Source organism: Triticum aestivum, chromosome 3D (genome assembly GCF_018294505.1).
Source record: "Triticum aestivum cultivar Chinese Spring chromosome 3D, IWGSC CS RefSeq v2.1, whole genome shotgun sequence".
NCBI classification, from domain to species: Eukaryota; Viridiplantae; Streptophyta; class Magnoliopsida; order Poales; family Poaceae; genus Triticum; species Triticum aestivum.
In genome coordinates, this window is record NC_057802.1 from 156,161,624 (window position 1) to 156,186,312 (window position 24,689).

The window sequence follows — 24,689 nt, forward strand, 5'->3', positions numbered from 1 at the left end:
TACCATGACAATGCTCTTCCCTTCAAAGATAAATGAAATAATTTATTTTAGCTCCATCTTCTAGTAAACCTGCAAGCTTAAACAATCCAAAAAATTATCTATATAAATTAAGTGCACATCAGGATGTATTGTCTCAAAATTTTAGTTTTATATAGATGACTAAAAACACATACATGCAAAGCATGTTTTAGAAGTTCATCTCTTTTTTTTTTTGCACGGCTCGTAAATACTCATGTTTTTACAACAATTTTTTAAACTTACTTGCACATGCATATATACAACAAAATTTACTTGCACATGCCTGTACACATTCTCTGCACGCGATAGAGAGAGAACCCTTGCCCATTTTTTGCACGTGCGGCGAGAAAACTACCTCGGATTTAGAGAGATCATCACAAAACAAAAAGCCCACAAGAAGGCCCACCTGTCGGCTCCGCAAGAAAAGCCCCTGCCCTGTCACACCACCAGCACAGCCGCCCTCAAAATCTGCGCAACGCCCAAATCGATCGACCCACCCACCGAACAGATAGATAGATCCCCTTGCCGATCCGATCCGTCCCGTCCCGGCCGCCGCCGCTCCCACCTCGTCCTTACCGCTTCGATCCCATTCACGCTCCACACTCTCCACTCCCGCCCGCTTCAAATCTCTTATGTCCGCGCCCCCCCATGGCTGCCAGCGCCCAGGAGCTTCCCCCGGCGCAGCAGCAGCCAGCGGCGGAGCAGCCTCCGTCCTTGGCGTTGGCGCTGGTGCCTCAGCCGCAGGCGCAGGCGCAGATTAAGCCGACCAGGGTCTCGCTGTCCTACGAGGAGATCTCCAAGCTCTTCTCCCTCCCCATCGCGGAGGCCGCCTCCATCCTAGGTAAACCACGCCCGCCCCGTCTCCTCTGACGTTGCCGGAATTCGCCGCTTTCGCTCGCGATTGCCTGGTACTGACTGGTAGGTGACCTTGCTGATCTGCAGGCGTTTGCACCAGCGTCCTCAAGAGGATATGCCGCACCCACGGTATTGTCAGATGGCCGTATCGAAAGGTGAAATCCCTGTCTGTTCTGCGACTGGTTCGTGAAATCAGTTTTGTGCCTTGCTACTGTAGCATTAATGTTCATTTATTGCATGCTTAAGTGTACCTTTTCCCCCAGCTACATGTACCTGTGAGAACATGAATGCTTGCTGTAAACACAGGGACTAACTGAGTCGACAGATATCTTTTGGTGAATGCTTGCTGTAAACACAGGGACTAGCCGAATCGGGAGATGTCTTTTGGTGACTATAAGAATACGAACTCACATTGCTTTTTGTTATTATTTTTCCGCAGCAACACAATGGAAATATCCCAGCAAAACACCTTGATAGATTTTTATAACTTAAATCATGCCTGTGATATTGAGCTGCCTCATGCTGTTGCCAGCAATCAGTTGTTCTCGTATTGTGGAAGCTCTAGCATCTAGCACCAACAGAGAAATACTTCTGTTCTGTGGAGTGATCAAACCAAACCTCATATGTTTAGTGTAAGCTGAATACACCTCTACCATGTTCTTGAACAGATTGGAAATTCTAGTTTGCTTTCCCAAAACCATATACATTCAAATAAGATTTGAGATTCAGAGGCGGAGCTTGAACCAGAATGCAGGGCAGATAAATATCACAAAATTGTGCTCAAATCATCATAATTACTAGCTTGCCTACTCTTATCTGGTATATAGGTAGCAACAAATGATACTTGGTGATGTGGTTTTAACTCAGGATGGGGAATTGTTGACATGCTGGCACTTGTAATCAATTTATAAAACAGGGCAGCCTGGTGCACGTAGCTCCTGCTTGTTCAGGGCCCGTGGAAGGGTCCGACCACTTTGGCTCTTTTGTACGCAGCCTTTCCCTACATTTCTGCAAGAGGTTGTTTCCAGGACTCAAACCCGTGCCCTCATGGTCACTTGCGAAGCGTCGTGGAGGCCAAACTGGGCCATGATCCCCCCCCTCCCCCCCCTTTCAAATAATTAAAGCCCACTTGTAACAATCAGCCTATCGTTCTAGCGGAACACTAGTCCTGCTTGCTAACCGCCTGACCCATTAGTTTACGTACGCATCCATGCCTCCAGCCAGCCTCCATGAGTCCATAGTGAGGCGACCTCATCTCCTTGGTTGTCTTCATCCTGGCCTGCTCCTCCTCCTATTCTTCTTCTTGACCGGCGGTTTGAGAACCACCACACACACACACCGGCACGCTGCATGGAAGCGCCCCACGCCCGAGGTGCTGCCTGGGGTTTTTTCTTGGCTTCTCGTTGGTTGGAGCCACAGCTCCTGCATGCCGGCAATGCACGCTGGCACGCAGCACCTGACACCCTAGACCACAGCCTAGACCCTTAGTTTTGATTAGGTATGTCCAATACACTGATATCATGTTTCTGTTTAGTGCAAGTGCCCAAGTTCCAGTATGTCCTATTTTTGAATGTCATGTGATGTATTTAGATGTTCTGGACCTTTTTTATAGGGGAGATATTCTGGACTTTTGGTAATCTAGATGTCCACCACATCAGTAAATTTTTGTTTTGCGGGGAACCACCACATCGCATTATGAATGATGCAGTCCATTTTTAAAAGAAAAGTGGCTGATGAAGAAAATCACGTGGAATGATGTGAAAAATTCCTTTTGGACCATATTGTGTGTTGGAGTTTGCCCCCCTCTCTTGTTTCGGTCACACTCCGCCACTGCTCATGGTCACCAGGCAACAGCTTTACCGCTGTGCCAAGGCTCCCCTTGTACTCAATGGCAAAAAAAGACTCATGATGTTCTGGTCTTTAAACTAGAAAAATCACCAAACGAGATGATTATACAGTTATACCAAGATTGCCCATTAGTTCTTAGCATCTATCAGGTCAGCAATTCACAAGTCGAGTATAGTAGGCCTAATCACATCAATTCCCACCATGGGGTGGCCGGTTGTCCCGTGGATTCTTTGGGATAGTATGAATTGATTGATCTGTACATATTAAAAAACGATAGGCCCTCATGAAAGCCTTCTTTATAAAGGAGCGACAAACATGAGCTCTTTGCGATATCCAGGGCTCGAACGCAGGTGGGCCGGGTATACACTCATGCACCTAACCATCTGACCAAATCCCAGTCCTCAGATCTGGATATATTTATACTTTATATAGTATAGTAGTAGTATGGATATGGGTGAACATGAATGCCTTCATGCGCTTTATTTATTATGTTAAAAATGTGTTTTATTTGTTCATTTTCACACCTTTCAGTGTTGGAAATGTCACTAAGTGAAATAGATGCCAAAAACTGTTAATATCAGCTGAGAATAACTCACACCAATGGCTTTCCGTTTACATCTGGATGTGACTGCTGTAACAAAACTCAAGCAGTTATTAAGAGATGGCTGGTGCTAAATACAACCTTTGCAAATAATCTTCTCCAAATTTATGCGTGGCTGGCTAGGCCGACGCACACCCTATCAGGAGTTCCACGGTGGCTGGCGTGTGGGCCAGCGTGCTTTGGTGCGAAATTGTGTGACATCTTTTCCATTCGATTAGGCGACTAAGTGCGTGTGTACTCTTCCCAGCTGGCGTGTGGGCCTGCTGTGGAGCAGCCACATATTTAATAACATGTCTACTTTTTAGTTCTGGCTTTCTTGCAACTCCTACAAAGTTGAATAATTTATATTATTACTTGGACCTTCATACTTGCAGATTGTTTCTGGGAAGGGTGATGACGCAAAAAATGCTGAAAGAGAGAAAGCCATGCAGCTTCTTGAGTTGTCAAAAATTGCAAAACAAAAGGCTATAAGCTCTTCTGGTTCATTAGCGACGTGAGTACCTTTCCCTTGATATTCTCCATGTATAAGAACTTAATCTCTCCCTTGTAGCAGTAAATCTCTCTCAAGGTACCAGGCTCATGCATTTGACTGTCACTGAATGTTAACTAGAAACGTGCACCCAGTAGCCTGAAGTAGAAGATTTTCAAAAACTAATATACTACACCGAGGTATCTATTATAACAGTTTGGCTGAAATAGAAGATTTTTAGTTTATTGTAGTGCATATAAGTGTTCTATTTAAGACACGACAAGTCCAATTTCTTGATTACTGCGAAGGAAGAATACTTAAGGTTAGAGCTTTTTATATGGCTCTGCTATCATATGTACATGGGACGGCAATTATCTGCTATGGTACATACAGACCTTGTATTACTAGAGCAATCTTGATTATTTTGGTTCAGGGGTGGTTCATGGCACCAGTGCCCCCCGGTAACTCCTGTTGCCTATTGGAGATCATCCATTGCATGTCCTGCCAACAGTACAATCTCTATTTGTCGCACACTACTTTTATCGACATCAGTGTCGAACTTACCGCGGCACATCTTTTCCATGAATATGAATAGAATTTAATCATGTATAAGATTGTACACTTTACTGATTATTAGGGTTCCTGCTCCTGATCCTGCATAACATAGAATGATTTGCGACTTTCACCGTCCACTGAGAAGATATTGGAACTGTTTTATTATTTATATTGAAGGTAGTTTTGATGATGCATGTTTCCCTTCTTGTGAGCTGTATCTATCTGTAGTCTAAAAGCACAACCCCCTCTCAAGCTACACATGTAACTTCTATGCAATAGATTTGGATTTAGGTCAAGTTGTATTTTTCTTAACGTTATGTCCAGTTGTATTGGTTGCCTGATTTAACTCCTCAAACTCGGTGCAACTTTTACTCTGCTTAGTGTTTACTAGTCTCACAACCCTTAGATTGATTTATCAATCTTTCACCCACTTGGCAACTTTGTGTTGTAAGCACTTGAAACATGGATCCTTGTGCTAATTAATGTCAAGTGGAGATTATTATGTGTGCCACTTGCATAAGGTGTGTTTCTTACTGGTTAATGGTTTGACTGCCCATATGCTCTTGGATGATGGGAGCAGTAGCCTGGTTTAGGTACCAGGTAAACCTGACCATGGCCACTCTGTTTAAACGATCCCTCTCCAGGACTTCCAAAGGCCAGAGCGCTTCATGTATTGTTGTTCATTTCTGAGTTTGTTGAATGATATTAATCATCTTCATTTTCCCAGTTTATGATACAATGTGGCGTCTTACAATTACTCTTAACCATACATAGACCAAATGATGATTGTTGTAATGAATAAACAACTTTCAGCAGTTGTCTGACCCTTAATTTTGTCGTATTGATAGGTCATCATCAGGTGCTTTCCAGGGAGTGCCAAAAGCTCAACAAGGCAGTGCGAAGGCAGGATCAGCTATAGGTAGACAAAATGCCCCAAGCTTGTCCCAGTTTAGCCAAGCCAAAGACATCCCCACCTACATGGATGATTTCAAGTACGGATTTCCATCATCTGGCCTGTCTACTGAAACAATGAAATGGTGGGGGACTGACAGCCACACAGAGACTGCTCCCGCGAAAGACGATAACCGGGAAGGCTCCGAATCAACAAATGAGGCATCAAAAGGTATGACCGATGACGAGTTAGACTGGGGAGCAGACGAACCCGAAGCTGATGCCGACGGAGTGGCTGCTGCAACTGACCCGTCGGCGCAGCTCTGCTCCCTTAGGAGAAAGGCCGCGGGCGATGGGCGTAGGCTGCTGAACGGTGACACCGGCAGGGTCCAGCAGTTGTGCCGACTGAACAAGAGGCAGAAGATAGTGCTGGCCCAGGTGTTCGGAGCTTCACTGCCAGAGCAGTGGAGGAGCAAGCTAGCCTGAATGTTTTTTTTTTTTGCCTGCTGTTGTATCATGTGTAACTCTAGTGATTGTAGCAACCGATGTGGTCTGCGCTCTTCCTGATGTGAGAACTGAAACGGTTGATGAAGAATGATGGATCGTTGTGGATTTTTCGTTTTGGAGGGAAATGCACCTTTTCTCCTCTTTGTTTAGTTTTTGTTGTTGTTGAGAGAGATCCTCTTTGTTTAAGTAGCCTTTCATTAGGCTTGATTGTACAAAATGTTTTTTAGGGGTTTGTACAAAATGTTTTTTTAGGAACTTATACAAAATGTTCTGTGAGGCTTCGATCTGGCACAACTGAACGGCCCAAACATGCCGACCCGCTTCCCCAGAAGTTGACGAGCCCAGCCCGACACAGATACAAACCCTTAACCACATCGAACTCGACTCGGCCCTTTGTTGCTCGATTCTCCACGTCTGCAGTTTTCTAAACGTTCATCGACAGGAACGAGCACAACGACCGTATTCACTACCGCGTCCAGGTCCAATTCCTATTCCTAGACGAATCCACTCGACCTTCCCGCTGAAGCCCCTACATCGGCCCTGTTTGGATCCCTAAGTTAGAGTTAGTTCTAGTTAGTTAGGGCTCAAATAACCCAAAAGTATCCAAACATAATGGATTAGTTTGGGTTAGTTGGATCTAACCCACCCAAAAAACTAGCCCACATTAGAGGGGCTTATTTGGGTTAGTTCTCCTGGGCCCACTAGAAAAATTAGTAAAAAAAGTTACCCCTCCCATCAAAACATGGTCCAAAGTAGTAAAATGATTGAGAAAAAATATTTATGGTCAATCTAACCCTGCCATCCAAACAGCTTTTTGGTTAGAGTTAGTTTAGGGTTGATTCAGAATTAGAATCTAACTCTAACCTCTAACTCAACCTTTAACTGAGTTAGAGTATCCAAACAGGGCCATTAACTGGATAGACCTCCGGAGCAGGAGAACGCCGCCACGGCTTCCTCGACCCTGGTGACGCCGTCGCTGATCTCTACAGGTTTGGTAACCTCCTCCGTCCGTCTCTCTCAAGCTATATGCTGGATTAGCTGTGGATTCTTGATCGGCGAGATGACATCTTTTTCTGTCTAATCTTGTCGAAAGATGTCCACTTGATCCGCTGAATTTGTCATCTACAGTAATACAGTACTAGTTCACATTACAACCTAGACTCAGAAAACCATAGTGTGTTAAAGATCTCAATTCCTTTTAATCCTTCTTTCTTACCATATCATACCGACTTGTCATTCCACAGTAAATAAGGACGAAGCTTGCTATATAATCCCACTATAAACAAATGTTAGACGTTTTGGCAGTTTAATTTAAGCTGCCAAAGCGTCTACATTTGTCTACAGAGGGAGTGTGTGCAAAGAGTACATAAATTTTTAATTACCCTGTGATACCAGATACAAGGAAGTTACACACAACAGTATAACTTCAACCATATATACTACTCCCTCTATCTGGAAGCAGATGTATTTTTATAAATTCCACATTATGCAGCCAAACTCATTTATCTTAAGAGTTATAACTTTTTTTAAAATTAAAAAAATGTAAATTAAATGCAAGTGCCTATAATTCTGGAACCGAATTTTCCCTCTGTGATGCGATGCACCCCATTGTCCCTGTTCCCATGTGGGACCACACATGCTCCCGACCAAAGGGTGCCCTCGCTTCACCCAAATAGCCGCATATGGACACTTTTAAGCATTTGGGTTTTCTATATTATTGTACGTATGGTTTTTTTTTCCTGACAAGGAGACTATGCCCCTAGCCTCTGCATCAATTGATATGTAGTCATCTATGTGGTACTACTTACATTAATTTACTATAATATAGAACTTGCATATGTTTTTTTATCAATTTGAGATTGCTTTTACCACGCTTGCCACGTGGTAGAACTTGCATACGTTCCAAGAATTAATTGTCAAAGATGCATATTAGATGTTATACAAAGTATCCTCCATTTCGAAACCGAGGGGAGTATATTTTCATTACATGCTTGTCACCTTTGAGTTACAAGTATCGCTACTATCCATTTGTTAATACCATCATATCTGAAGAACTTTGCCTAGTTAATTTCAGATTAAAAATGACGAGGCATACAATTTGCACGGGAAACCAATCATGAATGCAAGATCAAACATTAAATTGGAAGATGTAACGACCCGACCTCAAACGGTCAAGCCTCTGTGTATCTATGCCATCCCTGGATCAGTATGCTGGCACACACAGTACATCAATGTATATATCAAAGTGCAATCACATGTATAAATAACGTAAAACTGATATATACCTCATAAATCTCAGCGAAAACAAACAATCAGGTGTGGAGTCCCATCAACGCTATCGGCAAGTTGAGTGTAGACCGTAACCCTGTACCGTACTCTTACTCGTCATAGAGATAATCATGCAACATGATACGTTACAGCCGTGTAGGTCAGTACATTGAATGTACCGGCAAGATCACAATAAGATAAAGCAGATGATAAAACTATTCTATATACAATATGGCTTTGTGGTTTTGTGTCTGAGTTTTGTTTGCGTAAAAGCTGGTTTTATTTTCCCTACATCAACGGAATATCAGGAGTCTGTACTACGGGGTTTTCTATCATGACATGGTTCCGCCAACCGATGTCTCATAACCCATATCATCATAAGTTGCCCACAATTAAGTTATCAGTCTGGTGTTGAGAGTTTTGAGATAGATCCAAGTCCAGAGGCTCAAATTGTCTGTAAACGGGAACACGGCTAATCGATTAGGTTTTAACCCTCTGCAGAGGTTTGTACACTTCGCCCGCAAGATTCGATCCCTCTTTTTTCGTTCTCGCACTTCAGGGTGTTTGAGAACAAGACGACCGAAACATGGTCTTCCGAAGAATTCCCCTGACCAATGTCCGGTGCTCATCCAATCCTACCGTAGTTCTAGCCTCTGCATCAATTGATATGTAGTCATCTATGTGGTACTACTTACATTAATTTACTATAATATAGAACTTGCATACGTTTTTTTTATCAATTTGAGATTGCTTTTACCACGCTTGTCACGTGGTAGAACTTGCATACGTTCCAAGAATTAATTGTCAAAGATGCATATTAGATGTTATACAAAGTATCCTCCATTTCGAAACCAAGGGGAGTATATTTTCATTACATGCTTGTCACCTCTGAGTTACAAGTATCGCTACTATCCACTTGTTAATACCATCATATCTGAAGAACTCTGCCTAGTTAATTTCAGATTAAAAATGACGAGGCATACAGTTTGCAAAAGAACATCCTCAAACCATATCCACGGGAAACCAATCACGAATGCAAGATCAAACATTAAATTGGAAGACCTTCCACAGGTATGTCAAATTTATTTTCTGTGTGAATGTTGAGTATTGATGGAATTTCTAATACTAAGGGATATATTATGTTGATGCCCACAGGATGTGCTCTGCACAATTGTATCAAAGTTGCCTCCTAAAGAGGTCTCAAGGGCTAGTGTTTTGTCAAGTAATTGGAGATATATCTGTGCTACTTGTTGCTATAATTATGTTTCACTGTTCCTGCTGGGTATCCCCATCGTATTCTTGAAAGAAAAGAATACTGCCAACGCATGCAGGAACTCATCAATAATGTTAACGCGGTAGTGTAAGTGCATCTAGTGCCACCCCTAGTTGGTTTTGGCGTATTGACGAAAAACCTGGTTGAGGGACTAATGTGTTTGTGAGAATTGCAGGATAACACAGTTAGTAGTCCCTCATTGATTCGGTTTACCTACCGGAGATGACCCCTAAAAATGTATGAAGACATTGAAGATAATGGTGGTATGTGAAGATATTCACATTGAAGACTATGACTAGGGAAGACATCGCGTGAAGACTATGGAGCGCGAAGACTTAGTTGTTTCGTTGTTTCTTTTTCTTCTTTGTTGAGTCATAGGAACCACCGCACTGTTAAGTGGGGTCCCAGTGAACAAAGTCAGAGTGACTGAAGTGATGCTCAACCAAATCCTATGTCTTCGAGCGAAGACAATGAGAGAAAATCTTATCCAGAGCTGGATGAGTCAGCTTTACTTGTAGCCCAAGTCAAGTTGCCGCGTGTGTTTAAAATCTGACCGTTGGAACACGTGTCAGTTCCTTAGTGACCCAGGGTCATTTCGGACAAATCAGGTCGGGTTGCCTAGTGGCTATAAATAGCCCACCCCCTACACCATAAATTGGTGGCTGCTCAGAGTTAGTGCACGGCTTTTGTCGTTTGAGAGCAACCCACCTCCGAAGCTTTTGAGAGAGAGAAATCCTTGCGATGACAAAGCCCAAACACCCAGAGCCAAAGAGTGTTAGGCATCACTGAAGTCTTTCTGTCCGCTTGACCTGAAGACTTGTTACACTTGAGGACTGTGAATCCTCCAGCCGGTTAGGCGTCGCGTTCTGAGCATCCAAGAGTCATTGTGGATCGCCGGTGAACGAAGTCTGTGAAGGTTTGGAAGTCTACCTTGAAGACTTATCAGAGTGATTGGGCAAGGACTGGGTGTCGTTACCTCAAGGGGAATAAGGTGAAGACACGGTCTTCTGAGTTGAATCTCAGCCTCCCTAACCAGATGTACAGTTGTCACAACAACTGGAACCGGTCCAACAAATCCTTTGTCCTCACCAAGTGACTGGTTCTATCCTCTTCCTCTCTTTACTTACAGTTTGTCTTCGTGAAGTCATTGCTTGTTTGCTCTACTTGTTTGACTTCACTGTGTGACTACTATCGTTGTTTGGCTTCATACCATCTTCCATCCTGATCACTACTACCTAGCTGCTATTAGTCTTCGTGCTTTCACTTCATTGAATACTTGACTATGGCTTGCTTAGTGTAGTCTACCTTCCGCTGCATATCAATAGGTTCATCTCTATTGTTTGTCTTCGAAACTCTCATGTTTTGAAGACTTTCATACAAATCGCCTATTCACCCCTCCTCTAGTCGATAACTAGCACTTTCAATTGGTATCAGAGCAAGGTACTCCCTTGTTCTGTGTGATTCGGTTTAACCACCTGAAGTTTTAGCTATGTCGACTGCAGGGATAATCAAAGTCTCCGCTGCTTGCCCCGTCTTCGATGGAACTGAATATCCCTACTGGAAGAATAAGATGCGCATGCATCTTGAAGCCATTGATGTCGACCTCTGGTATGTCGTCAAGAATGGCGTTCCCAAGACTGGTGAAGGTGTCACCCCTGTTGATGTCAAGAAGTTCATTGAACTGGATTCTACTGCCAAGAACATCATCTGTGGTCATCTGGCCAAAGGACAGTATGGCCGTGTGAGTGCTCTGGAAACGTCAAAGCTAGTCTGGGACTGGCTCTCCAAGGTCAACGAAGGCGTCTCAACACAGAGAGATCAAAGGATCAGTGTTCTTCGCAACCTCTTCAACCGCTTCAAGAGAAACGGCAATGAGAATGTCCAGCTCACGTTTGATCGCCTCACTGACATCACAAATGAGCTTCGTGCTCTCGGCGCCACTGAGATCACCAAGCATGAAATTGTCAAGACACTGCTGAGATCACTTGACAGCTCGTTCGACACCCTTGCCCTGACGATACAAGAATGCCCTGACTTCAAGACACTCGATCCGTCTGACATACTTGAGAGGCTCAACACACATGAGTTCCAGCTATCTGAGAAAAGAGATATCTATGGTCCCAACTATGGCCGAACTCGTGCTTTGAAGGCAAAAGCTGTTTCCTCATCTAAAGAAGAATCTGACTGCAGTTCTGGTGATCCTGAAGACATTGGAAAGGAGCTTGCTATGCTTGTGAAGAAGTTCCAGAAGTTCACTAATAAGAAGGGCTTCAGAAAGTCTTCACGATCCAGCTCAAGAAATGATGAAGCTTCCACTCATGATTACAAGAAGAGAACATGTCACAAGTGCAAGAAACCTGGACACTACATCTTTGAATGTCCACAGTGGGACAATGAGAACAACAAGAATAAGAAGAGCAAGGAATATGATTCTGATGACAAGAAGAAGAAGAAGAAATCCTCAAAGTCTTCTTCCAAGTCTTCGTCCAAGTCTTCATCTCACAAGAAGAGCTCATCTGGCAAGGCTCGTGCTTTTGTTGGCAATGAGATGGATTCAGAGGAGGAGTCTGCTTCTGAGGAGGTGGAGGTGGAGTCTGAGGAGGAGTCCGACTCTGGCGTTGCAAGTTTGGCTCTAGCTACAGCCTACGTTGCCAAGTCCATCTTCAACACTGAAGATAATGGCCCCGTCACCAACGCTGATGCTAATGACAAGGACGACTCTGCTCCCACCTACTGCTTCATGGCACGTGGTGCCGAGGTAAAATCACGCGATGCTTACTTTCAAACATCCAGTGAAGATGACTCTGATTGTGAATCCAAACCCAGCTACAAAACACTTGCTAAAATTGCAACTGAACAACAGAAAGCTATGGAACATACTCAAAAACTGTTAGACAAAAGCGATGACCTGTGGACGCGGAAATGACTCGATCTCAGTCCTTAATTGAAGACATAAAAAATCTTCATGTTAAGTACCAGGAACTTGAAAGTCGTCATGAAACGCTCTCAACGACTCATGAAAAGCTTTCCTATGATTATCTTCAAAGGAAGCAAGAACTTGAGAAATTGAGAGCGGCTCATGAAGATCTTCAAAAGGAGAATGAGTCACTTCGCGCTCAACAGATCAGTCCCGCTTAGGAAGGATTTGAACCACCATGTCTAAAATGCCTTGAGCGTGATAACGCTACTTCTGTTGCTGAATGTTCTACTGCTGCTACTATTGCAATATCTTCAACTGTTGATGTGGTAACTAACCCCTCTGCTGAGGATACCACTACTATTGCTGATGAAAATGCTAGGTTGAAGACATTGCTTGAAACAGGGATGTACAAAAGTCTCAAAGGGCATCAGACACTGTGCGATGTCCTCAAAAAGCAGATTCTGAACCAAAACCCTAGGAAAGAGGGTGTTGGGTTTGAGAGGAAAATGAATGTTGATGGCTCCTACTGGAAGCCTGAGCAGTACGCTAAAACCACATGGGTTGCTGCAAAGAAACCTTCAGTAGATCCATCCACCTTATCTGGCTTCACTTGTGCTAACCCTATAATCATTGATGAATCCTTTGATGCAAACTATAAACTGTTTAAGAATCAGAATGGTGAAGTGTTCGCCAGGTATATTGGTACTAACTGCAGGAATGGGCCACCAATGAAGAAGATCTGGGTTCCCAAAAGTTGTCTTGAGTATCTTCCTATGAATGTCGTCATGACACCGCCTGGGAAGAAGACAAATCCCAGACCAAAAGCTTCATATGGTCCAAAGGCTTCATACATATACAGGACTCACATGAGTCACCCTAACGCCAATGTTTTGCAGGGAAATCATACTCAAACGTATGAATATGAGCGTGTTTCTTCAAACCTCTATGTTCATAAAACTAAGAATTTTTCTGCTTATTCATATGAGTATCATTCATCTCCTGCAAGGCTATTTGCTAGGGCTCCAAAGCCGAAGTTCTCAGATGCTGCACTTAGACTCCTTGCTTCTAAGCCACCCCTGAAGATGTGGGTGGTTAAGAAGAATTAACTTTCTTTTGCAGGGAAAGGTCTCCAGCCGGAAATCAAAGGCGTCTGATGCTATTGCTGGGGACCTAAAACATCTTGTAGGGCACAAGATCAAATTCCCAAATGGTCTCACTATGTATTTTGTTCCTGAATCGCTTGCAAATCATCCTATCAGTCCTAATCTTGATCTGAGTTTTGATAATCCTCTTGTGCGTCAAATGTTTATGCTTCACAATACTCTTGGTGAAGCCTATCCCCCTAACTGTACTGTAGGGTATGACACCTCATGCTTCAGAATGGATTATGGACAGCGGATGCACTAATCATATGACTGGTGATCGAAGTCTTCTCATGGACTCAACTTTACGTCCATCAGACAAGAGTCACATCACATTTGCTGACACTGGTAAAAGCAAGGTATTGGGTCTAGGTAGAGTTGCTATCTCAAAGGATCAGCACATGGATAAAGTGATGCTTGTTGAATCCCTTGGTTTCAACTTAATGTCTGTCTCAATGCTTTGTGACTTGAACATGATTGTGATATTTGGAAAATATCGTTACCTTGTACTAATGGAATCTGACAAGTCTCTAGTCTTTGAAGGGTATCGGAAAGATGATCTGTACATGGTAGATTTCTCAGCAGGACCACAGCTTGCCGTATGTCTTCTAGCAAAAGCTTCAGAGTGCTGGCTCTGGCATCGAAGGCTAGGGCATGCTGGCATGAGGAACTTGCACACTCTTGCAAAGAAGAAGCATGTCATAGGCATCGAGGGCGTCAAGTTCAAGAAGGATCACTTTTGCGGTGCTTGCGAAGCTGGAAAGATGACAAGGGCCAAGCATCCCTCAAAGACAGTCATGACGACATCTCAACCCTTCGAGCTGCTACACATGGACTTATTTGGCCCTACTCACTACTCTACTCTCACTACTACTGCTTGTCTCTATGGCTTCGTCATTGTTGATGATTATTCAAGATATACGTGGGTGCATATAATTCTCTACAAGACTGAAGTGCAGGATGTCTTCAGACGCTTCGCCAACCGTGCCATGAACAACTATGGTGTCAAGATCAAGCATATCAGAAGTGACAACGGCACTGAGTTCAAGAACACCGGCCTCGACCTTTACCTAGATACATTGGGCATCACTCATGAGTTCTCAGCTCCGTACACACCTCAGCAGAATGGCATCATGGAGCGAAAGAACAGAACACTCATTGAGATGGCACGGACGATGCTTGATGAATACAAGACTCCAAGAAAGTTCTGGCCTGAAGCTATTGATACTGCATGCCATGTCATCAACCGTGTTTATCTTCACAAGCTTCTGAAAAAGACATCCTATGAACTCCTCACTGGTAAGAAGCCAAATGTCAGTTACTTCAGAGTATTTGGTGCTAGGTGCTGGATCAAGGATCCACATCACACTTCAACATTTGCACCGAAAGCACATGAAGGTTTTATGCTTGGTTACGGAAAGGATTCGCACTCCTACAGAGTCTTCAACCTCTTTCACTATAAAGTGGTTGAAACTATGGATGTGCGGTTCGATGAGACTAACGGCTCGCAAAGAGAGCACCTGCCAAATGTGCTAGATGAAGTTCCACCTAGTGAATCCATCAAGCTAATGGGAACTGGAGAAATCATACCGTCTGAAGCACAGCCTGAAGAGGAACTTATCATTTCTGTACCTAATCAACCTGAAGACAATGCTCAGCCTGAAGACAATCCTTCTAATGATGACAATGATCAGCAAGAGTAAAATCTTCGTCCAGTTCATCCTCGTGTTGCAAATGAAGTACAAATTGAGAAGATAATTGATAGCATAAATGCACCTGGTCCACTCACTCGTTCAAGAGCAACACAGCTAGCAAATTTCTGTGGGCACTTTGCATTTGTCTCAATATCTGAACCCAAGAAAGTCGCTGAAGCCTTCATGGAACCTGAATGGATTCAAGCTATGCAAGAAGATCTTCAACAGTTCAAGCTGAACAATGTCTGGGAACTTGTCAAGCGTCCTGACCCCCGCAAGCACAACATAATAGGCACAAAATGGATATATCGCAACAAGCAAGATGAGCATGGTCAAGTTGTCAGAAACAAGGCTCGTCTCGTTGCTCAAGGATATACTCAAGTTGAAGGGATTGACTTCGATGAAACATTTGCTCCTGTGGCTAGGCTTGAAGCTATTCGCATATTGCTAGCCTATGCAAATCATCACAACATCTTGTTGTATCAAATGGATGTGAAGAGTGCATTTCTCAACGGCAAGATTGAAGAAGAAGTGTATGTTGCACAACCTCCTGGCTTTGAAGATCCAAAACATCCTGATATGGTGTACAAGCTTAACAAGGCACTGTATGGCCTCAAACAAGCCCCTCGCGCTTGGTATGACACACTCAAAGACTTCCTGAAGAGCAAAGGCTTCAAACCTGGTTCCCTAGATCCCACACTCTTCACGAAGACATATGATGGTGAACTGTTTGTGTGCCAAATATACGTGGATGACATTATCTTCGGCTGCACCAACCAGAAATACAGTGATGAGTTTGGACACATGATGCAAGAGCAATATCAGATGTCCATGATGGGTGAGCTGAAGTTCTTCCTTGGTCTTCAAATTCGTCAGCAAAGCAATGGCATCTTCATATCTCAAGAGAAATACCTCAAAGACTGCCTGAAGAAGTTTGGAATGCAAGACTGCAAAGGTTACACGACGCCAATGCCAACCAAAAGTCATCTGGGTCCCGACGCCAATGGTAAAGAGTTCGATCAAAAGGTATACCGCTCCATGATTGGTTCTTTACTTTACTTATGTGCATCTAGGCCAAATATCATGCTTAGTGTTTGCATGTGTGCTCGATTCCAAGCGGCACCAAAGGAATCGCATCACTTAGCTGTGAAGCGAATTCTTCGATATTTGGCTTACACCCCAACACTAGGATTATGGTATGCAAAGGGCTCAAAGTTTGATCTAGTTGGATTCTCAGATGCTGATTATGCTGGTGACAAGGTTGATCGCAAGTCCACATCAGGAACATGTCACTTTCTTGGACGATCTCTTGTATGTTGGTCTTCAAAGAAGCAGAACTGCGTATCCCTCTCCACTGCTGAATCTGAATACATTGCTACTGGATCTTGTTGCGCTCAGCTTCTATGGATGAAGCAAACTCTCAAGGACTATGGCATCCACCTAAAGCATGTGCCACTATACTACGACAATGAAAGCGCCATCAAGATTGCCAACAACCCTGTTCAACACTCGAAGACAAAGCACATTCAGATCCGTCATCACTTTCTCAGAGATCATGTCATGAAGGAAGATATTGATATCATTCACGTCAACACTGAAGAGCAATTGGCAGATATCTTCACAAATCCCTTGGATGAGAAAAAGGTTTTGCAAGTTGCGGTGTGAGCTAAATATCTTGGAATCCTCGAATGTCCTGTGATCAGTCACACATCCTAACACTTATGCATGTTGATGACTTAGATGTGCAACACACAAAGTAATGTATGTCTCCAATCAATGAAGACATACACTCTGAGTGTGAATACATTAATGCGGAATTTGACTTCGGAGCGCCACGAGAATTGTGCGCCGTGTCTGGGTCTAATACTTCCTATACGGTGGGTAACGCCACCACCAAATTCTTCTTTTTGAAGTGCTTTTTTTCTCATGGCGTTACATTTGCAAAGTCTTTGCATTGGGTTTGTCTTCAATGTTGCCATGACTTCATGTTTATCTTCACAATGTTGATTTGGTCCTATTCTGATATATACTTATATTAGTGTTCTGTCCTCTACATCATTCACTTATAGCTATGTCTTCTTATTTGAATCTTTTGGACTAAGTGAATGTGATCGGACCCTAACCTCTCTATGCTTCCCTCTCAAATCTATCTATCCAAATCATATGCATTCTATTGAAACCGTCGAATGTCTTCTCTGCGTCCTTGTCAGCAGAAGATACAGAGACAAACATTAAATCTGTTTTAAGTGCTCAATTATGGTTGCCTGAAACCCGGAGAAGCTGGAACGACCACCCGATAGTCCAGGCGTGCGTGGGAACATGGAACAACTCCCAATGTGTTGCATGTTCGTCATGTGTCCCTCAGATGTGAACCGCCAGGGGCACCTGCGTAATTGCGTTGTGCCGTCCCTCTCCCTATAAATGCACATCCCATCGCGGTCAAAAATCTTTCTTCCACCTCTCCACCTCGACAAACCCTAGCGCCACCGCTAGCTCTCGACGACGCCGGCGACAAAGCGCTTAGCTGCCGCAACCTCTCCGACGCCGTCTTCACGCCGGCCGCGGACATCGTCTTCTCCGCCGCCGCCATAGGTGTCCTTCGTCGCCAAGTTAGGGAACGGAAGATCGAACTGCTTGGCCTCATCTTCTACTCCATCTAGCAGTTCATTGTGTGGTAAATTAAAACTCTCTTTTTACTGTCTTTTTGATCCGATAGATTTAATCTTCCTACCAAAAGTGGTTTCTGCCTCCACAAATTTGGATCTATCCCGTTTTGCATCTCATATGATGCCTAGTATATTCACTTATGCTTCACACGTAGTTAGATTCCTCACTTGTACCTATTCTTGGATTCGTACAAATCTGGAACCAACTCTCAACATATAAGTGAATGTCTTCGCGCTATGAGGTCAATGTCTTCTAAACTAATTTATCTTCAAAATCTTCTGAGAATGCATATGACCTCTTCCCCTTCCCTCGCATCTCTAATGCTGTCACGGGTACATGTCCGTGGGAGAATCCCTTGGTTCTCATAGTCTGCATTCATTTGCAGAATTCTTACAGCATCATATCAACTCTCCCGAAGCCAGTTCCTGTCTGACTAGCAGACGGAAGCCTTTGACAGTGTTGAAGCCATTCAGTCTGAACTACATGGCCACAGATAAGTCAGCGAGGAAAGGAGGCAGACAGCTCCGTGGGGGAACACCAAGAGATTTGCCACCTGATCTCTATGAGCTATACAAGACAGATCCAGAGGAGGATTACAATCAGCGCAAAACTCGAATCCAATGGATTCGAAGATATTGTGCAGAACAATGGTACAAGTACAGATTCGTGACCCAGGAATATGCTGAAAAGAATGCCATCAAGCGACCCTGGGGAGACATCTTGTACAAAAATCTTCCACCCAGGTCCAGAGCTGAAGCCATTGATCAAGGCTTCTACCCTTGCATGGTCCGTGGACCACAGCCTGCTGATGCCGACCCATCTTCATTGCTATGGTGTCGTGACGACAATCTGTTCAAACGCAACTTTCAGTTTGCCAAGAACTCGGCCAAAGAGAACAAGAAGTCACGGGGATTAGACTTCAACCCCGGTCCCTCTGCTCCTCCTGCACCAAGTGTGCATTATGAAGATCTCTCACGCATCTCCAAGTCTAAGAAGAAGAAGAAGCCCATGCAATGTGCTGGTCAAGCACTGACCCCTGCTGCTGTTCTCAGGAATGAGAACGAAGCCATTGATCTGTCGAGCGACGACGATCTTGCCGATGATGCTCTTGAGCTGCTGATAAAGAGCAAGCAAGAGGCGGAAATCTTCAATGATCTTCCCCTCTTCGATGTGGACATTCTGAACAAGTTCATTGACGAGTGGTTTGATAGCCCAAATCTCAGCTTTGATGATCTTCAACTTCCGATTGGCCTTGGCATCTCCTTTCATGGAGCCATTGCTCCTGAGCTGGCTCTAGCTCAGAAAATTGTTGAACTGAATGTGGCACCCCAGCTCAGAGAAACCGGAACGCCCCGTATTCTAGCCCAGAGATCGAGGAGAAGTCTCTGGCATACGGCACTGCTTGACATAGAACAAATCAGCTCTTATTACAAGAATAATAATACAAGGGTCTGATGTTACAAAGAAGCACATCAGCACGGCGACATTACGCCTGCGATACTACACTCGCTCTATGCTAGCAGCGGAACAACTCGTAGCAGCGGAAAACTTCTAGCAGCGGAATAACGACAAAGGTGGTGAACTCCACTCCGCAGGGACTCTGGCTGGGACACGATCTAGCTCGCACGCACGGCAACCTCGACAAGCAATAAAGCAATCATGGCATCACCTGCAATCTGGCATGACACGTCAGGTCAGTACATTGAATGTACTTGCAAGCTCACAACAACCATAAACATCAAGGCAAGACAATAACATAGCATTAAGCAGGTTAATTAAATTAACATCTACCATGATATGAAACTACTACAATACTAATAAATCACCGTCTCAGATCTCCATAACCATATCTCTCTTGGCTAACCGGCCAAGCAATATACCATCTCGATCACCTCGTGATCAAAACCAAACGGTGATCTTTTCGGCGATCACAACCATGACCAACACTTGGTCTCAAACATGAACCTTCCGGCGATCACTACCATGACCCACACTTGGTCTCCAACATCATCATCAACATCCTGACAATCTGTATTGCTCAACATATCAACATATAAATCACCTATAAGTCATTCCGTCATGTGAGTGTTGATCGAACAGTGGGACCTAGTACGAACCCATGCCCATGACCGAGGACGCGACTATCGATAGTTTAAACAAATACACTCTGCAGAGGTAGCGCACTTTACCCACACCACGGAACCCATGGCCTCGCACTCCCATTCGGGTGGACCAACGGCGTTCTGAGAAAACCGATCTACTGCCATGACACTCTCCCGGCCACTCCGACCCACTCCCAACTGGGCTAGTCCTGGGTGGCCCCATGTCTACCAAAGACACAACGACCAACGTCGTGGCCAAAACGTCCCTCACGGGGACCGGATCCATAACAAGAACAACGGGCACACAAGATTATGTCTGCTTACCGGGCCAGGGTACGCACGCCCATAACCTTCCCTAGATGGAGGCACCGATGAGAGGCACGACAATAGACCGCATTAGGGCCTTCCCATAAAAGGCAAATGTGGTTGCACTGGAAAAAAGCCCGGTTCGGTGGCACCTGACCAACTTAATGACGGAATTTAACCCCAAAATAGTAATGACTGATACTCCGATATCATCTATCAACCTATAATACAAGTCATAGCAATATCCAACAAATAATCCAAGTATAATCTCATCATCACAAAATACTCCAAGGGTAGCACAACACTACTGTCATGATAAATCCGAAAACAATAATCCTACTGCTCCAATAACAAGAATAAAGCTATTCGGCTAAGATCCACATGTAAACATCATCTCCAAAAATAATATTCCAAGCAACAGAACATCAACTAGCATCATGAAAATAATCATACTAACCACTATTAATCCAAAGGCAGCATGATATCCAAAGTAATATACCAAAATATAATAACAGATACCATCATGGAAATTATCATAATATCATCCACTAATAATCCAATTGCAGCATGATACTCATCAGCTACAAACATAAATCCTAGTAATCAAAACAATAGCATGGCAACAACAAGATCAACATAATACTCCGAGAAAATGCCATGCACAAAGTCATGTAGGTAAAGCAAAATTTTAAAACAGTTCAAATAGATTAAACCATGTCACTGCATTACAGTGATGCAAATGGAGGGTGTGGCTTTCCTGGGGTGGAAGAAATCACCGAGAAGAAGTGCGAGAAGCTCGCGGAAAGAAACGCCGAAAACGTTCTCCCTCGGAGGGGCTGAATAAGCGCAAGGGCAAAATGGTCATTTTCAAAATCTCAAAACACGGTGAAAATGATTCCATCGGAATGGTCTTTACGAAATGAAGAAGTGGGCTTTGGATTCACCTGATTTGGAGTTGGGAGTAAAAAGATATAAGGGTTTTTCTGCCAGGGACCCATCTGTAATGAAATCATCACAAACAGGCCCTTGGCTGAAAAAACAAAACGTTCACTAGGAAGAAATACGCCTTTTCCTCTGGAAAACGTATTCCATGCTAAAACAGAAAGGAAATACGCTTTCAGATCAGCGAAAGCGCATTCAGGTCTAAAGAAAGACGAAACTACGCTTTCGGGAAGCGAAGACGTAATCTGTGGATTACGCCTCCACTTATCCACGTCAGCGTACCTGGGTCAACGGGGCTGAGGCTGCCAGGCGGGGCCCGCGAGGAGAAGTGGGCCCGCCTGGCCTCTGTCTTCTTCTTCCTTGTCCTGCTCCCGCACGGGACAGAGGAGGCAGGGGAGGGCGCGTCACCGGCGACGGGCCGGCCGTCTCCGGCGAGGGCGACGCCACCAGAGGGCTCGGGAGTCCACACCGCCTCCATTCAGAGAGGAAGCGGGCACCGGGAGAGCTAGGGTGGCTGCAACCCGCGACAATAGAGGGACGGGGAGGCGGAGACCGAGCGGCGGCCTGAGGCACTCCGGCGAGAAGCAGAGGGGCGGGGAGGGTCGCCGGAGTGAGGGGATTCTAGTGGTGGTGGATATGAGGAGAGGGAGGGCTCGGCTCGAGCCAATCGAGGAGGAGACCCGAAGCGGCCATGGCGGCAATGGTGGTCGTGGAGGGCGACTCGAGCTCGGGGAAGTGGTCAGGGAGTCGTGGGGGAGTGGGTAGAGGTCGCTGGTGAGGAGAAACGCACCCGGGATGGGCTTATATAGCCGCGGGGCGAGGAGGCCGAGCTGGCATCGCTGCGTACGCGTGACCGGCGCCGCGGACGCGTGCCCGCGCGCTTGAACTTGGAGGCAGGCGACGAGGGAATCACAGAGGAGTCTCTCACGGGGCAGAGGCGGCCAAGGGAGCACGGGGAGGATGACGACGGCGACGAGCAGAGCCAAACGGAGCACTGTGCTCTCGTGGGCGTCCGGCGGCGAGCGTCGGTGAGGGATTTTACTGAGAGGGAGAGAGGTACAGGAGGACGGCGACGACGCAGTAAAACTCTTGGACATGCTCACGCGCGTGAAGCCGACGAGAGGAGCTGCCGACGCACAAACGGTCACTAGACACGGCCACTGCACACAGAGCGCGTGCACTGTGGTGCCATTAACGCGGTCACCGCATGCACTAGCAGGCAGCGAGGGAGAGGGGCTTGACCATGTTGTCTAGTGGGTAGTTCATCCAGGGTAGGTCTCAACTACGGTGGTAGTTCGGTGAAAACTGTTATGGTTAAGTGGTAATCACACCCTGAAGTTTACTGCAGTAAACTTGGGTGAACACTGGTGATCAACAGGGATTTTACTGGTGCCAAAGAGTTTGTCTGGGGTGATTAACTAAGGAAGGACTATGATCCTGGAGGTTTTGAGGCATAATGGAGCACAAACTAACATAGTTGCTTTGTAACTCACATTATGTGTCCAGAATCAAGATTTGGATGATGCACTCACATGGATTAACCACTTGAGGTAAAACTTGGCAGGGCTTACTGATTTGGCCAGATAAAGGTGCTGTAAAAATTTCATACCAATTGGTTTTACCGAAATGGTACTTCCTTCACAGCTATTCCCTCTGTCCAGAATCTTGCAAACATTCTAGAGAAATAATGGCTTGATGAACCATGCCCAAAATGGGTGGAGGTAAGTTATATGGATAATAGAAGGCCTAGAAAAATTGGCAGCCATAATGGAGCAAGAAAAAATGTACTTGCTTCACAAACTGAAATTTTGGGCAGAATCAAAGAATTGAAGATGAGCTCACATGGAGGCATGACATGAGCTCTACTTTGGTGGAGGGCTATGATATGATGATATGAGGGATCATGCAAAATGAAAACTCATTTGGATATGCCTAGCTTGCACCTCCTTCACAAAGCTTCTTTCTGGATAGAAACTTTGGAAAAATCATAATTAAATAATTACTAGACAAATGAGGTTGCATTTTGGCATGTGGCAATGATATGGACAGGAAAAGGTGTCCAAGGAGTTTGAGGTCAATTGGGAAAAGGAAAATAGCACTTGCTTCACAATGTGCCATTTAGGGCAGAATAGGAAATGAATTATTTGAGCAAGATGATAAACATGACAAATGAAATATATTGCCATATTTGAGAAATATATGACCCAAATAATTTATGAGAATTATTTGGGAATTTTAGGAGTGATGAAAATAAAGGTTGCTTCACAACCTAGGGCAGACAGGGTTATTCCTTTAATAGAAAAAGGAATATTCCTGAGAGAAATAAATTAGGGTTTGGTCAAGCAGTGAAGTGACATGATCTTGGCAGGGTTTTGAGAATGATGAGACACTTGGTGGGGGAAAAATAGGATGATTTCCCAGGTGACAAGGCCACAGAACCACTCCAAAAAGAAAAACAGAGCAAAAACCAATAAATCAAAAAGAAAAAGGAAAGGGCCAAAATCCAGGCTGTTACAACTCTTACCCCCTTAAAGAAATCTTGTCCTCGAGATTTAGTTGCTCTGGGAACGAGTATGACTTGAGGATACCGTTTCCAACTCGGGCATCCTTTTTCCTTTATTTATTGTTCCCCCAAGAATTTCAGATGATCAACTTACCTTGCTCTGGGGTGGCTTTTCCCAAATTTTGATGGGTCTTTGCTCATATACCAAATCCTTTTGCTGATGTTGATTTTCTCATATCTGCGGTGATGTCCGACGGATCTAATCATAAATTTCCTTTTGGTCATGAAAACCTTTTTATTTCTGTCATGGGGTTGCTGCAAGCCTTCTGGGTTCAATAAATACTTAGAATTAATCATGGCCATCTTCTGATGGGATCTGACTGCTCATAGGTGCACTGATTTATCTTGATTTATTTCCTTTGGCTCGAGCATGTGGCATACACCAGAGATTTGACTGCCTTCTGTCGTGAGCAATATAACGGTGTATGGAGTTATAGTTATGTCATACCTCAAACATTTACATCTTGAGACTTTGCCCGACAGGGGCTGACGAACAAATGCTTTTCCTGATAGACTGACCGGGTACTTGATTCCGTATACCGTGTCTGAGCTGATTGTTCGGCTTTTGATTTTCACATTTTGTCGGTATACTCATTTGGATTTTCCACACTAACCATTCCAAGCGGGTCAGCGGGATATGAAATTCCTTGTAAATAGAGTAGGCCGCTGAAGGTGTATGTCTTTGTGGATCCATATGGAATTATGGCCTCCAACTGATTTGGGTATCCGTACCCTGATGATCGTGCAAAAATCATCATACCTTTGTTGTCAGTCTCACCCTTTAACGGTCATGATTTTCTTTGTCAGGATACCTTGCTGAAATAACTTGGCCACACATGTCCTTGATTCTTCGTATGACCATGACTGTGGCTAGTGCAAAATTGTTGTCATTATTCCTTCTGCTTATTTTCTGACCTGTGTCCGCACATATATGACATATACTCGGGGTTTGTAGCTGTACGGAGCTCATTGCTGAGGCCAATCATACAAGAAGGTGACAAGAGTTCACGAGATCCCCTTGTAGGTGCGGAGTATTGGCCTTGATGGCCATTGTCAAGACTGTTACTT

At 44.5% G+C, this 24,689-nt stretch overlaps 1 protein-coding gene across 1 annotated transcript; it reads left to right on the forward strand.

The window, feature by feature from the left end:
* Nucleotides 1-479: 479 nt before the first annotated feature.
* Nucleotides 480-5,893, forward strand: LOC123078006 (uncharacterized). The gene is made up of 4 exons (XM_044500390.1): nt 480-859; nt 961-1,028; nt 3,697-3,815; nt 5,195-5,893. Exons 1-4 carry the CDS (start codon nt 667-669, stop codon nt 5,721-5,723), a joined length of 909 nt encoding a protein of 302 aa, XP_044356325.1. The 5' UTR covers nt 480-666; the 3' UTR covers nt 5,724-5,893.
* The last annotated feature ends 18,796 nt before the right edge of the window (nt 5,894-24,689 follow it).